Source organism: Hylobates moloch, unplaced genomic scaffold, assembly GCF_009828535.3.
Source record: "Hylobates moloch isolate HMO894 unplaced genomic scaffold, HMol_V3 SCAFFOLD_3, whole genome shotgun sequence".
Classification (NCBI taxonomy): Eukaryota; Metazoa; Chordata; class Mammalia; order Primates; family Hylobatidae; genus Hylobates; species Hylobates moloch.
Genome location: NW_026652278.1, coordinates 56973096 through 56987864, shown reverse-complemented (window position 1 = coordinate 56987864; position 14769 = coordinate 56973096). Strand labels below are relative to the sequence as shown.

The following is a 14769-nucleotide window of genomic DNA, read 5'->3' as shown; positions in this document are numbered from 1 at the left end:
AAAAAGCTACTTTAAAGTTCATATGGAACCAAAAAAGAGCCCGCATTGCCAAGGCAATCCTAAGCAAAAAGAACAAAGCTGAAGGCATCATGCTACCTGATTTCAAACTATACTACAAGGGCTACAGTAACCAAAACAGTATGGTACTGGTACGAAAACAGAGATATAGACCAATGGAACAGAAGAGAGGCCTCAGAAATAACACCACACATCTACAACCATCGGTTCTTTGACAAACCTGACAAAAACAAGAAATGGGGAAAGGATTCCCTATTTAATAAATGGTGCTGGGAAAACTGGCTAGCCATATGTAGAAAGCTGAAACTAAATTCCTTAATTACACGTTATACAAAAATTAATTCAAGATGGATTAAAGACTTAAACGTTAGATCTAAAACCATAAAAACCCTAGATGAAAACCTAGGCAATACCATTCAGGACATAGGCATGGGCAAGGACTTCACGACTAAAACACCAAAAGCAATGGCAACAAAAGCCAAAATAGACAAATGGAATCTAATTAAACTAAAGAGCTTCTGCATGGCAAAAGAAACTACCATCAGAGTGAACAGGCAACCTACAGAATGGGAGAAAATTTTTGTAATCTATCCATCTGCCAAAGGGCTAATATCCAGAATCTACAAAGAACTCAAACAAATTTACAAGAAAAAAACAACCCCATCAAAAACAAAGGCATATGAACAGACACTTCTGAAAAGAAGACATCTATGCAGCCAACAGACATGTGAAAAAATGCTCATCATCACTGGTCATCAGAGAAATGCAAATCAAAACCACGATGAGAAACCATCTCACACCAGTTAGAATGGTAATCATTAAAAAGTCAGGAAACAACAGATGCTGTGGAGGATGTGGAGAAATAGGAACGCTTTTACACTGTTGGTGGGAGTGTAAACTAGTTCAAACATTGTGGAAGACAGTGTGGCGATTCCTCAAGGATCTAGAACCAGAAATATCATTTGACCCAGCAATCCCATTACTAGGTATATAACCAAAGGATTATAAATCATGCACACGTATGTTTATTGCAGCACTATTCACAATAGCACAAATTTTGATATTTTGTGCTTTCATTTTCATCCCATTCAAAATGCTTTTTAAATTCCTTTTCTATTTCTTCTTTTTTCCATGGGTTATGGAGAACTGTATATTTAGTCTGTACATATTTGGGATTTTCTGTTACTGACTTCTAAAATTCAATTTTGATCAGAAATATCACAAATTTTGATATTTTGTGCTTTCATTTTCATCCCATTCAAAATGCTTTTTAAATTCCTTTTTTATTTCTTCTTTTATCCATGGGTTATGGAGAACTATGTATTTAGTCTGTACATATTTGGGATTTTCTGTTACTGGCTTCTAAAATTCAATTTTGATCAGAAAGCATACTTTGTATGATTTGAATCTTTTGAAATTAATTTAGACTTGTTTTATGGTGTAGAATATGAACTAACTTGTAAATATTTTTTGTGCACTTAAAATGAATGTTTTCTGTTGTTCTCCTTATATAAATGTCGATGTCAAATTATTTGATAGTCTTGTTCAAATTGTGTATATTTTTACTAACTTTGTCTTTATTAATTGTTAAAAGAGAGTGTTGACATTTACCATTATAAGAGTAAACGTGTCTATTTTCCTTGCAGGTCTATTGGCCTTTGTTTCATATATTTTCAATCTCTGTTAAGTATACAAACATTTAGGATTGTTATGTCCTCTTGATAATTTGATGCCTTTTTTATTAGGAAATCACCTTCTTTCTCACTGGTCATATTCTTTGCTTTGACAGCTATTGAGTCTGATACTTATAAAACCAATCCTGCTTTTTATGATTGCTGTTAACATGGTATACATATTTTCCATAATTTCCCCACTTGCAAACTGTTTATGTCCTTATTCTTGTAGGGATTATATAGTGGGTGATACAATTGGCAATCTGATCATCTTTACCTTTTTTCTTTTCACAAGGGGTGTTATGTTTAATGTGATAATTTATATGGTTAGGCATACATTTCTTTTTAGTGTGATAACTGATTTAGTTCGGTTTAAATCTACCATCTTGACCATTTGTTTCTATTTGTCCTATAATTCCTTCGTTCTCTTTTTCTGCCTTCTTTTGTATTGAGTACTTTTGTATTTAATGCCATCCCTTCTGCTTGCTTTTTAGCTATAAGTTTTTGTTTGTTTTTGGTGATTGATTTCGGGTTTGTAGTATACATTTGGGTCATTTGACCACCTGGCTTAAGAATCAGCAAATGCCTGGAGTGAAAAGCTGTCACAGAGTATCAGGTTCACTTCTGTGTACCCGTCTTCTTCCTGTAATCTTGTCCTCTTGATCCTGGCCACCTTGACATACTCATATTCAGAGTTTTGATTCCCCTACAGGAAGAGCAACACAAATATTGGGTTCACTTCAAAAATCTTTGCTTCTCTCTAGGATTGTGGCCTCTTAAATCCTGACTACCTTGGAAAACCTCCAATGCCAATGCCTTCAAACTTACTTTTAAAAAATTATCCACTTTTCTATGTATTCTTGATTACAGCATGGTTTCTTACAAGACAGTCCATCAGAGCTGAAACCAGGTGAACTAGCATCAGTAGTTTTTGGATGAAGCATTTTTCATATTTGAAAGATAAAATTAGTTGTAAATTTTATGCCTTATTGTTAACATATTTCCACTATTTTAAAAAGTGGAATATTTTTGTGTTTACAGTATATTCGGAGAATATAAAGAGCATCACAACTACTTTAGGATTCAAACTGTGTTCAGTGAAACTTAGGGTTTCTCCAGTTAACTCTAAGAGCTCCCTAAAGAAGCTATTATAATGATGTCTCTATCATTATCTCTATATTTATATCTCTACACACACACACACACACACACACACACACACACACACACACTCACACACACACATTAATTCAGCATGTCAAGTCTCCAGTCACAAAACTGTATGTGGAAATGAGAATCTGTGGCACAGAATAAAATGTTTCCATCAGTGATACACACACAAAAAACTCACTGGAAAAATAATTTAAAATAATTTTTATCAGTAATCAGGCAAATTTATTCTTGTTTTTGGCAAATAAATGCATTATGTTTATCAATCATTCTGCCTACATTTTGAGGTAACAAAAATTTAAATTTACAAATTACGTAAAGTGTTTATTTTTATGAAGTCACTCATGCTTTAATTCAAGTCGTTCCCCCTCTTAATTCATTTTATAGTTTTGGAATGGCAAGTAGAGCTAATGTTACCACAAACATTTCCATTAATCTGAAAAATGTGTTTTTTGAAAAGCTGCTCAGCACAAATAAGGCTATAAATAAAGCTTCTTTTGCTAAATAAGTTTAAATTAGTTACATTTCAAATAGTGATACAGTGCTGGAACCCTACGAAAAATGAGAGAAATGAGGGGAAGCAGCATTGAGTTGTTGTCGATATATATACATTTTTTTTTTTTAATTTGAAGGGGACAAGTAAGTCAGGCCAATAGCGATTTAAATGACTTTAAAAAAAAATTTCCACTTTTTTGTCTTTTAGTTTTAGTGATTTAGTGGTTATTGGCATTTCTTTTAGTATGAAAAACGAATTTGTTTAAAGGCACTGATTTTGTGAATTTGTGTGAAGGCACTAGGCACTTACTAGTGAAATTTTAACTGAATTTTTATGGCTATGGCATAAAGCTAATAAAACAATCCAAACATGGTAGCCATATTTTAATGAAAGGTGACTCTCTTAAGCTGACTTAGTTCCAAATGTCTGGCCTTATTTTAATTTAATGGCTCTGTTTCTAAGCAATAATCTAATTTTAAGTTTTTTGTTTATTCCAAGCAAAGTCAAACAATATGTACATTTGTTAGGAATAATCTTTGGGTGACACTTGAGTTGATGTATCCCATTAAAAAGGATTTGGGGAACCTCTTTTGAGGAACCTGTCCAAACTGTTTCTTCTTATGGTTTGTAGAAATAAAAGGGATAAAATCAACTACATATCTCTCTTATTCAAAATTAACTGTTGAATGTTAAATATTTTCCACATCTATTCATTTTGGATTTATTGAAATAACTTTCAGAAGTAGGACTTCTTCCAAATTCTTAGAGCATTTTAACCATAAAAGGCATAAAAATATTTTGCAATCCCATGGGCTGTAATCTGATATTTGGGAGTTTTTTTTTTTTAAGAAATGAACAGTGTATAAACTTTCCAAATTAGAAGTTTATGCGTGGTCCATCATGGACAACATTTATTTCAGTGTCTATAATGTGTTGAGTCCTTGAAATACAAATTGGACAAAAGAAAGGAAAATAAAATTTATGGAATATGCCCTATTTTGTAGGTATTTAAACTGTTATCTAATTTATTTCACAGCACTGCTACTAGGATAGTAGGTTGCTATGGTCTGAATGTTCCCATCTCCCCAACATTGATATGTTGAAACTTAGTCCCCAATGTATGGTGTTAAGAGGGGTGGCCTTTGGGAGGCAATTAGGTCACGATGGCTCCACCCTCATAAAGGGAATTAATGCCCTATGAAAGAAGCCAAAGGGAGTTTGTTCACCCCTTCCCCCAAGTGAGGACACAGTAAGAAGGCACTCCTTATAAAGCAGAGAGCAAGTCTTCTCTAGACACTAGAAATCTGCTGGTGCCTTATCTTGGATTTACCAGTCTCTAGAATTGTAAGAAATAAATTCTTGTTGCTTATGAGCCATCCAGTTTATGACATTTTTGTTATAGCAGCCCGAATGGACAAGAGAGAGATGTCATCTCAATTTTAATGAGGAGGAACCTACCACAAACCTGCAGTTAAGTAAATTGTCCTTGACTATAAAGGCAACAAATGAAGAGGTGAAATGTAAACACCAATAGAGGGAAGGAAAGAAAGGTACACCTTAAAGTGACCACTTCCATTGCATCCTCACAACAACACATTCATGAATTCATTCAATCACCTCACTAGTTAGGATCTGTCTATGTGCTGGGCATGAGGGATGTAAAATAAGTAGTTGTGGAGCCTGACCTCAAGGTTACAGTATAAGATGTAGTAATAGATTGCAAATGCCAATGAGAGAGGAATGCCCAAGGCAAACTTACTTTGCCCTGTTAGTTGAGATGCTGTCCTATGCCAGGCCCTGTCTTGTTTATCCGCACAACCATGGGAGACAGATATTAGTCCCCTTATTTTGCAGATGAAGAATCGAACTTCATAGAGATTAAGAAAATCGTTAATGGTAATCCAACTACTTGTGGTGGGGGGCTTACCTTTGAACCAAGCTCATGTATCAGCTTCTGTTTTTACCTTGTGCAAAACTTGAAATAATTCTCCACACTTTTTTGTGTCAATTATACAGAGTACATTCATTCAAGATTAGTTAGCAGTGTATATTTTCAGGAGATTTCTTTAAAAAAAATTTCCATTGCAACATGTTTTACTCACTAATACTGAAGATTCATTTTGTGATTAAAAACATATAAGCTTGTCATTAGAATGGTGAGTGTGGACTGTTCCTTTAGCATGCTCTTCATCCCAAACATTGTTCAAAGCATCTCACGCCTCTGATTAGGAGTCAGCCTACTGAGAATAGCCACCACTGGGGTGGTCAGTGATGATGAAAACCTTCCCAATAAGGGATTCCCGAATGCCCAGATAAGAGGAGTGTATCCTCTGGACATTCACAGGGATGATAAGTAGAAAATGGCTAAACAGATAGTACATTATTTCATCTCCCTGAACTATCAGAATCCTTTCTTTTCTTTGCATCCTGCCAGGGAAGTTCTGCCACAACAACCTAATTGACTGTATGGCAAGCCTAGCAGCCTAGCAGACTCTTAATGCCACTCCTGGGTGCTGGACCCACATTCTCAAGTCCCAAATCCTGAGTGCACTCACATCAGCACATTCGCCTGCCTAACTTGCTATTTAATTATCTTCTGATGGCTATCCTTACAGTCAATGCTCAGTCATGTTCCTCAGTGTTGCATCCCAATTTCTCCCTACACCTACTCCTGCCCAGTAAGTTTTCTGGACACCACGCACATACGTGAACAACCCAATTCAGAATCTCATTTGAGGGTCAGTTTCCTGAGGCCACTCCTGGTATCAATTACTACAGAGTTAGGGTTCTAAGAGAAAATAGTGCACTGAAAATGGGTCATTGAGGAGGGTTTAATAAAAGGACTTTATACAAAGGTGCAGGCTGGTTTGAGGGAAAGTAACGGGGATGGCACAGCACCCTATCTCTGTTATTATCCCTCGGGTGATTGGGAAAGAGGAAGGAAGAGTTTCCAGAATACAGGGAGAAGAGCTGCATAGACAGGACAGAAACTATAATGTGTGAAGGATGCACCCAACATGTAGTGATTCAATGGGGAGGGAGCTGGGAAGGAAACCACCCCAGCCTCACGCTTTCTCCCACCCAGGCACCCTGCCAGCATAGATAGAAGCCCAGGAAGCAAAGGAGCCTCTGGATGGTTTCCATAACACTAGCATTCTGAGGCACAATGTAGGGTAGAAAAAGGTGTCTGGAGAGGCAAATACAAGATATCCAAGCAGCGGGCCAAATATTTAACATAGGACTGTTTATGTTATTTAAAATGCATTTGGGAAGCAGCTATGTTCAATTATAATTGTTTTTCCCTAGATAACTAATTATGTTGAATAGGTGACTGCATTCATTTTGTGAAAGCGGAACAATTAAATATTCAGAATTCAGCCAAAGAGTTTATCTTAAGGAACATTTCAAGTTTTGAAAAATTTACATTTATATCAGAGTTATACTCATTTGCATTTAATGATCATATTATTTCACAAACATTCATTATTTAACAAAGAATAATGAACTGCGTTCCCTTCTCTTTTCTCAATTTTGACTATAATTTAATACACGGTACAGTGTTCGTTTTCATAAACTGCACATAAACTGAAACATATATATTTGGTTAGCAGTATTTATTATATAAAAAGAACATCATGGGGTTCTTAGGTGGAAAGTATAAAGAAATGGAAAGGGTTGTAAAAGAATAATTTAAAATAACTTCATTACACTATTATTTATATCATCCTTTATTCTTTTAGAGTGCATGTTTGGAAGGTAATAATTCAAACTGTGTTCTATTTTGTTTGGGTTTTAACTGTTGAAATTTCTGTAGGTAATATCACATGCTGCTTAACTGAAAAATGATCTAAACAGTCTCTTTTCATTCATGGTTGTCTTTGATACTTTTAAGGATTAACTCAAGTCTTTGCGGAGGAAGCCTGGGACAGTAGTTAAGCTTGTGGACATTAGTCATAGATTTCATGTTTTAAAAATATGGTTGAAGAGGTATTCACTCTCTATGGTTGTTGTGAAGATTATGTGTGTGCAATATTTAAAGTGCTTAGTGCCTAGCATACAGTAAATGCTTAACTAACTCCACTTCCCTTTGCCCTACACGTTTGCCTAGTTAACATGTTATGCCTAGATCTCTTCACAAAGATCACTAACTCAGAGAAGCCTTCCTTGATCCACTGATTATAAGAAGCTCTCTAATATACCTCTTTAGAGTAACCTCTATTTTTTCCTTTACAGTACTTGGTTTGTAATTATCTGCCTGTGGGTTTACTAAATTAATGTCTGTTTCTCTTGCTAGGCTCTGAGCATTTTGAAACTGTGTTTGTTTTGCTAGCCAGTTTCACATGACAGCAGTAAAAGTAATATTTGTACAGGAACTTACTGACTGACAGAAAGTCTCCAGAGTACTGGGAATGCTGGTAGGCATACTGCATTTGTTCAATAAATACCTTGATAATCAGGTGGCAACAGACACTGACCTGGAAATGCATTTAGAAGACAATGATCTTCAACCCAGAATTGTTCCTGAGTAGAAAGTACTTGCTGAGCTTTAACTGTACAGCAGCTTTGATCATGTGAAATTAAAATGTATGCTTCTTCCTGTTCCAGAAGCCAAAGAGTACAGGGAGTCCAATGTCTGTCTGGCTCAGGTACCAGATAAGGTTTTAGAGTTATCAGTAGCAAGTCTTGCTCACAAAAGACTTAGCTTCAAACACTGAAGCACCTCTCTCCATAACTTTAGTCTCATTGTTAAGAAAATATTTTTCAAATGAATAAATTTTGTTTGCACAAGTCAAAAGAATTTGAAGTTTGCTTATACTATGAACAGATATTTATTAAGCACCTATTATGTACAATGGTTTGGGAGACAAGCCATTCATGGAGAACTGTTTTGTTTTTTTTTTTAACCAGAAATCCAAGGGGGCTTTTCTGAGACTGAAGAGCAATAACAGGAGGCTAGAGTGGGTTGTGCAAGAAGCAGCCACACACAGGGGAGGAGAAAATGAAAAAAAAAAAAGAAGCATTTTGGGGATGATTGAAATACGGGGCAAAAGAGAGAGATTTCAGCTGCTGTTATGAATGGGAAATGTATTAGTTATCCATTGCTATGTAACAAATTACCCCAAGCCTGGGCACTTAAAACAGCAAATATTTAGAAATACACAATTCTGTGGGTCAGGGATCTGAGCGCAGTTTAGCTATGTGGTACTTGCTCAGGGTCTTTCATGATATTTCACTCAAGCTGTGAATCAGGCCTGCGTTCATCTCAGGGATCAATTAGAGGAGGATCTACTTCCAAGCTCACTCAGGCATCTGTAGGTGGGCCTCAGGCTCTGGCCTTGTGGAAGTCTCCAGATGCTGCCAAGTGTCCTTAGAGCATAGCAACCAGCATCACCAGTGCAAGAGAGAGATCAGGAGAGGAACCGAGATAGAAGCCACAGGTTTTTTATAGCCTCATCTTAGAAGTGGTATTTTGCCATTTCTGCCATATTGTATTCACTAGAAGAAAGGCACTAAGCCTAGCCCACTTTCAATGGGAAAGAAATTAAGTTCTAGAATATTTGGAAGAATTTGGGCATATATATACATATATTTTTAGACAGGGTTTCACTCTGTCACCCAGGCTGGAAGGCAATGGCACTATCTCAGCTCACTGCAACCTCTACCTCCCAAGTTCAAGCAATTCTCCTGACTCAGCCTCCTGAGTAGCTGGGATTGCAGGTGCCCGCCACCATGCCCAGCTAATTGTTTTTTTGGATTTTTAATAGAGACGGGGGGTTTCACCATGTTGGCCAGGCTGGTCTCGAACTACTGGGCTCAAGTGTTCTATCTGCCCACCTTGGCCTCCCAAAGTGCTGTGATTACAGGCGTGAGTCACTGTGCCTGACCTTTGCACATATTTTTAAAACCAACAGAAAACTTAGGAGACTATCCAGGTCTCTGTGTGATGCCCTACGTATCATCTTTGGGCTGAGCTTTCAAAGAAAGCTAAAGATACATAGAAAAGAGTCACTATTTCCTTCAAGCTCCTAGGAATCAACTGAGCGTAGTGGGCAGCAGGAGTTTATGTGCGTGCATATGTGTGTGTGTGCGTGTGTGTGTGTGTGTGTGAGAGAGAGAGAGAGAGAGCGAGAGAGAGAGACAGAGAGAAAGAGAGAGAGAGAGAAAGTAGAGGCAGGCTTGAAAGCAGCCCAGCTAAAGTCAGATTACATATAAACTGATACCAAAAAGCACAGTGCTTAGTTCAAATCAGTGGTGGTCTACAGGAGGGAGGAGTCAGCATCGTCTACAGAAGTCAGAAAAGTTTTCATAGAAAAAACATGAGTTGCTCCAGGTCATGAATATTAGTATGTTATATTTATTTAATGTATTTTGCTTATTACTGAGGAAAAGATCATTCAAGTCAGATTTCTGCTCTTTAAATGAAGCAAAATAACTGGGTTCATTTGTTAGCTTATATTGTGTCTTTTTTTCCCATCTAAAATACTTTATTTTTTATATGAAAGTCCCTCATTATTTAAGTTACTGTGTATTGAATAGGGACGAAAAAAATTCCTTGAATAATGGATGATCTACCTCTTTGGTGCTCCCGCTGTTTAGAGTGTGCGTGTGTGTGTGTGTGTGTGTGTGTCTCCTCACAAGTCTTTGTACATTTACACTATACTGTATGTACCAGGCACACAAATCTTGAAATAAGGGAAAGTAGGTTGCATCTCCCATCTAAATTCTTCTTAGTCCAAAGTCAGTGCTCTGGGAGCTATGAAACTCCATATTCATCAGTTAAACTTGCCACTTCTGCTGTGGTCACTAGTGGTTCAGGCAAATAGAAGAAAAAGCAACTTCCCTCTACCACATCTCCCCTTATATTGTTTCCTTGATCAAGCACAGAACTATTTTGCCACAGAGAACTTTGTTGTTGTTTTCTTTTCCTGTTTTTTTTTTTTCTCCTCTTCACTCCTATAATGTCAGTAGTGCTGATGCAGCTGCATAATTTGCATAGAAAGTTTCTCAATTCTGTAGTCAGAATACCAATCAGGTGGCCTCTTTCTAAGCATGTTTATTCTTTCTTAATTGACTCTTCACTTGCATGCTTTCATGCACAATGCATATCTGCTTGTATATTCTCAGCCATCTGTCAAACACTCACCAAGCCTAAAGAGTGGCCTCATAAGCCAACTTGAACACTATGAAAACATTGGTATGTGGCCCAATACTATAGAACTGTGATCAAAATTTTCTTTTTTAAAAAAAGTGATCAATAAAAATATATAACCCTAGAGTCTTGGTTGACTTACATTGATTATATTTATTAACATGTAAGTCTGCATTCACAAGATAGAGCCAGCTATATATTTATGGTAAACGACCTTTTAGTTATAAACAACTGCATTTATCTACTCCAACTGTAAGCAATCCTACACGATTTCCAGCCCATAGAAAGGAATCCACTTTGCCATTCTATTAGTAATTGGTACCCAGAGTAAGACTGGCTGATCATAAATTTTGGACTTTACTAATGAGAAGAACATTTGGAAGTATACCCATGGGAAGAATAGGACAAAATAGTTTAAATTGAAAGTCCTAAAAAATCCTAGAAAAATCTGGGTTTGATGGTCACATACTCATAGATCATCTAGTTTAATTTCCCTTCTAGTGCTTTAAACAACTTCAGAAAATATCATTCAACAAAAGCCATATTGCTAAACTTGAAATATATTCAATGAAGATGTAACCTATTACCTCTCAATTCATTCCATAAAACTTAAAGTGCTGCCTGTCTGCCAGGACCTGTGCTGAGAGTTGGTAGTATAAAACTGAGGAAGGCCTGAGCCTCTGCCCTCCCACATCTCATCCCTTCCATTTCTAGCTACTTCTATATTTAGAAAGTGATTGCATTTATTTAGTAAAAATCCTCCCTAGAAGATCCAACGATCTTTGGTTTGCCATCTGGGAGTTATGCAGACAAGACAAATCTCTTCTTTATCTTGCTAGTCCTTTAGATTTGAAGACAGTTATATCCACTCTGAATCTTTTCTTTTTCAGAGGCCTCTAGTCTTGGAAAATCCAGGTTATTTTCCTTTGAAAACATTTCGATTTGAAAATGTCCACTTTCAAATGTGGGTTGCTGAACCTGATACAGTTTACTTTAGGCAAATATGTCTGGACATCCTAGAAAAGACTGAAAAGAACGCTTTAAGCCAGAAGTGTGGATTATTAATGGATTCTGTGGGTTTGTAATCATAGAATGGAAACATGATGATTTTTCTTAGACTGCATTCATTCCCCCAAGTCCTGCCATCTATTGGCCAGATAGTATCATAAATAGCAGAGTAAATCCCCTTAGCTAAAGCCCTTGTTTTCTAGGTTGTATTGTTATCATCCTGGACATTTTTTATGACTTATATAACTCATGAATAATAACATACTCATCCTCAAGTAATAATTAAATCTTCATTTGCAATAGAACCTTTTGCTTTAGGGAAAAAGAACACTGCCTAATCACATAAACATGAAATGCATCTGTTCAAAATAAAACAGACATTTTTATAATGTTATGCATTTTTTAAAAGTTAAATAAGCAAGGAAAAAAGAAATAATGCTGAGTAAGGAAAATAAAAGGGAATGAGTAAAACTTTGGTAGTTTAAGCTGTTACTTTTTAAAAACGAGAACATGTATATATGCTATAATACATGCTGATTGCAAAAAATAATTTCAGAAAAATAATTTCATAAAGACAAGTATAAATGAAAGAGAAAGCAAAGATTATCTGGTATACCATTAACATCAAATGCTCTTCATCATTTTCTCGACAACCCAGGACTACTACTAACAATTTGATGTATGTCCTTCAGGACTTGTTCTTTCTCTCTGTGTGTATGTATATGTATACATATCCATACACAGATGTGGATGTAAAACTGTAAACTGCAGTCACAGTGGACACATTTAGTAGCTTGTTATCAAATAATTAACATAGTGTGAATAGCTTTCCATTGTAAGTACAACACTATATGAATGCTCTTAATGATGATGGAATTATATAGAGGCACCGTAAGAATTTTAAACTTCCTTCTAATAACAGACATTTGGCTACTCCACTGTTTTTTTCCCATTATAATCAAATATATGCACCCATATTTCTGCCCATTGTCTGATTATCTACTTAGGACAAATCCAGTGAAGGACAATCCTTGGCTCAAAAGGTAAATACAAATAAAAAATTTGATATATCTTGCCAAACCACTCTCTGGAAAGTTTAACAATTTACATTCTTCCCAGCGGTATATGAGAATGCCATTCATCACATTCTCACAAGCCAATGGTTTCATTTTAATTTTCGAGAATTTGATTTTTGTTGAATCTACGTTGCTTTGAGTACTATAAATGGTGAAAATCTTTGCATAAGTTTATTGGCTATTTATATATTTTCTCTCATAAATATGCTTTGCTAATTTTCCCATTAGTGTGGTAACCTTTTTCTTATTGATTATATAGAATATTAAGACTATTATGCCTTTTCTCTCATTTATACTTGAAATTTTATTTTTAGAGTTTAATTTTTAAATTCGTTTATGATGTTTCCCTCCCTTGGAATAGAAATTTTAAAGTTTGATATAGTCAATAATATTAGTGGCCTCTGGTATCTTACAGTCTTGACAATAGTTAGCCATTTCCCAAGGTGGTCCATATAAGGCAGTTTCTCTATAACAGAAAACATGACTAATATAAACATGTGTTATTCTATTACCAGCTTTTTAATTTCCTGGTCATGGGCTTAATAATTAATAATTTAAGAGATTGATTTAGGTTTTTCAGTCTACACACCAAAATAATATTTTCCAGATATAACTTTGTGTAATTAATCAATAAAATAAAATTTTCCTCCTTTACATTAATTGATTTAGTAAACAATTATTGAACACTAGGTGAATGTATGTAACTCCTATACTCAGAAAAACAGGAGAAACAATAATGTCAGTTACCCAGATCTCACGGAATTATAGATAGTAATAGGTTGCTTGAGATATCACTTTATAATTAGAAGTCAATTTCTAGGACAGTGAATGCTGACAGTATTTTTGAACAAGACATTTAATGTTGGGGAAATAACAAGTAAAAGGTAATGTAAGAAAAAGCACTTTTCATTCCTTCCTTCTTCTCTCACTTTTTTTTTTTTTCTGTAAGAAAAGTGTCTCTCAGACGAAGCTATGAGGGCATATTAGGCAAGGGTTGGTAGCGAAATGTTGGAGAACTTTTCAGGCAGTAAGAACAGCCTCATACGGCAAGGCAGAGGGAAATGAGAAAGCTGTAATTATGAAAAGGCCAACCTAGCTCAATCAGAGAACTGGTCACAGAGCAGCTGAGATTGATGCTCGTGGGCCAACAGATGGAAAGACTTGGGTGACAGACTCAAGAGTTGAGATGCCATGTGATCTGTGATGGAAATCATCTTTAAATTATGCTCCTGCCATTTATCAATTATTTTGCTGGAGACAGATTCCTTGAATTTCTCTTAAAAGATTTATGTTTAGAGAGGGATGATTATTTTTCTGTGCTTCGAAGAAAAAGGACTGGAGTGAACTTGATAAATTGTAATATCCAAGCATCAACCATTTTCTTTAAATGATAGATTCTAAAGTCAGTTAGTCACACATGCCAGGTAGAGCAGATAGAGTTATTTTAACACAACAATTTCTGATTGATTTTCTTTAGCAACACCCAATGTGAGTAGGTCAAACTACAAATTATGCCCTGTATGATTTTCCCTTCCAGCAGTTTGCTAATAGGATCATCCAACAAGAAAAAAGCCTTTTTCAAGATTAAAAACATCATCTGGATAAGTTTAGATTATTTTGATAGGTACATCTCAAGGGTAAACTGAAGAGAAAAAAAAGGTATCTTTATAGCTATGCTTCAGTTGCCTTCCTCCTTTCCAAAATATGATCTAATGTGCAATGCTGTTTTGGTCCTTTTTTTTCTTAAAAGGGTGATTGTTTACATAAGTCTCATATTTTGTTTATTCAGGACACTATAACTTTATAGTTTAAAGAAAGAAAATAAAACTTATGTTTTTATGTGGTTATTTTCTGGCACAAAGCTAACAATGTTTAAGTATAGTGTCATTAACACCCACAATCTGTGTGAGTTTTGAAATAAGGAAGGAAAAAGTGTTTTATTTTGTTTTTGCTCTAGGAATAAGTGCTCAGAACATTAAATTATATACAGTTGACATTCACTGACTTTAGAGAGGTCCTACATTTATTGACCTTAAGTGGTATTATTTCGGGTTATGAAAGGCTGCCAAAATGTGACTCTAGTCAAGGTAACCACTTAGGCATATTTATGATTTTCTTTAAATATATTTCTAAGTATATCATATTTATTATAATCAGATTCTGCTGCAGAACCGCTTT

At 35.6% G+C, this 14769-nt stretch overlaps 1 protein-coding gene across 6 annotated transcripts in view; it reads right to left on the bottom strand.

Moving 5' to 3' along the window:
* The window catches only part of CABCOCO1 (ciliary associated calcium binding coiled-coil 1), a 105996-nt gene that overhangs the window by 53545 nt on the left and 37682 nt on the right, over positions 1–14769 (bottom strand). Inside the window, exon 6 of one of the 6 annotated variants that reach the window (XM_032170360.2) lies at positions 10216–11533. The exons of the other annotated variants lie outside the window; for them this stretch is intronic. Within the exon in view, the coding sequence (XP_032026251.1) occupies positions 11501–11533 (33 nt within the window). The 3' untranslated portion in view covers positions 10216–11500. Of the gene's footprint in view, positions 1–10215; positions 11534–14769 lie in introns of those variants that run through there. 6 annotated transcript variants of the gene reach the window in all.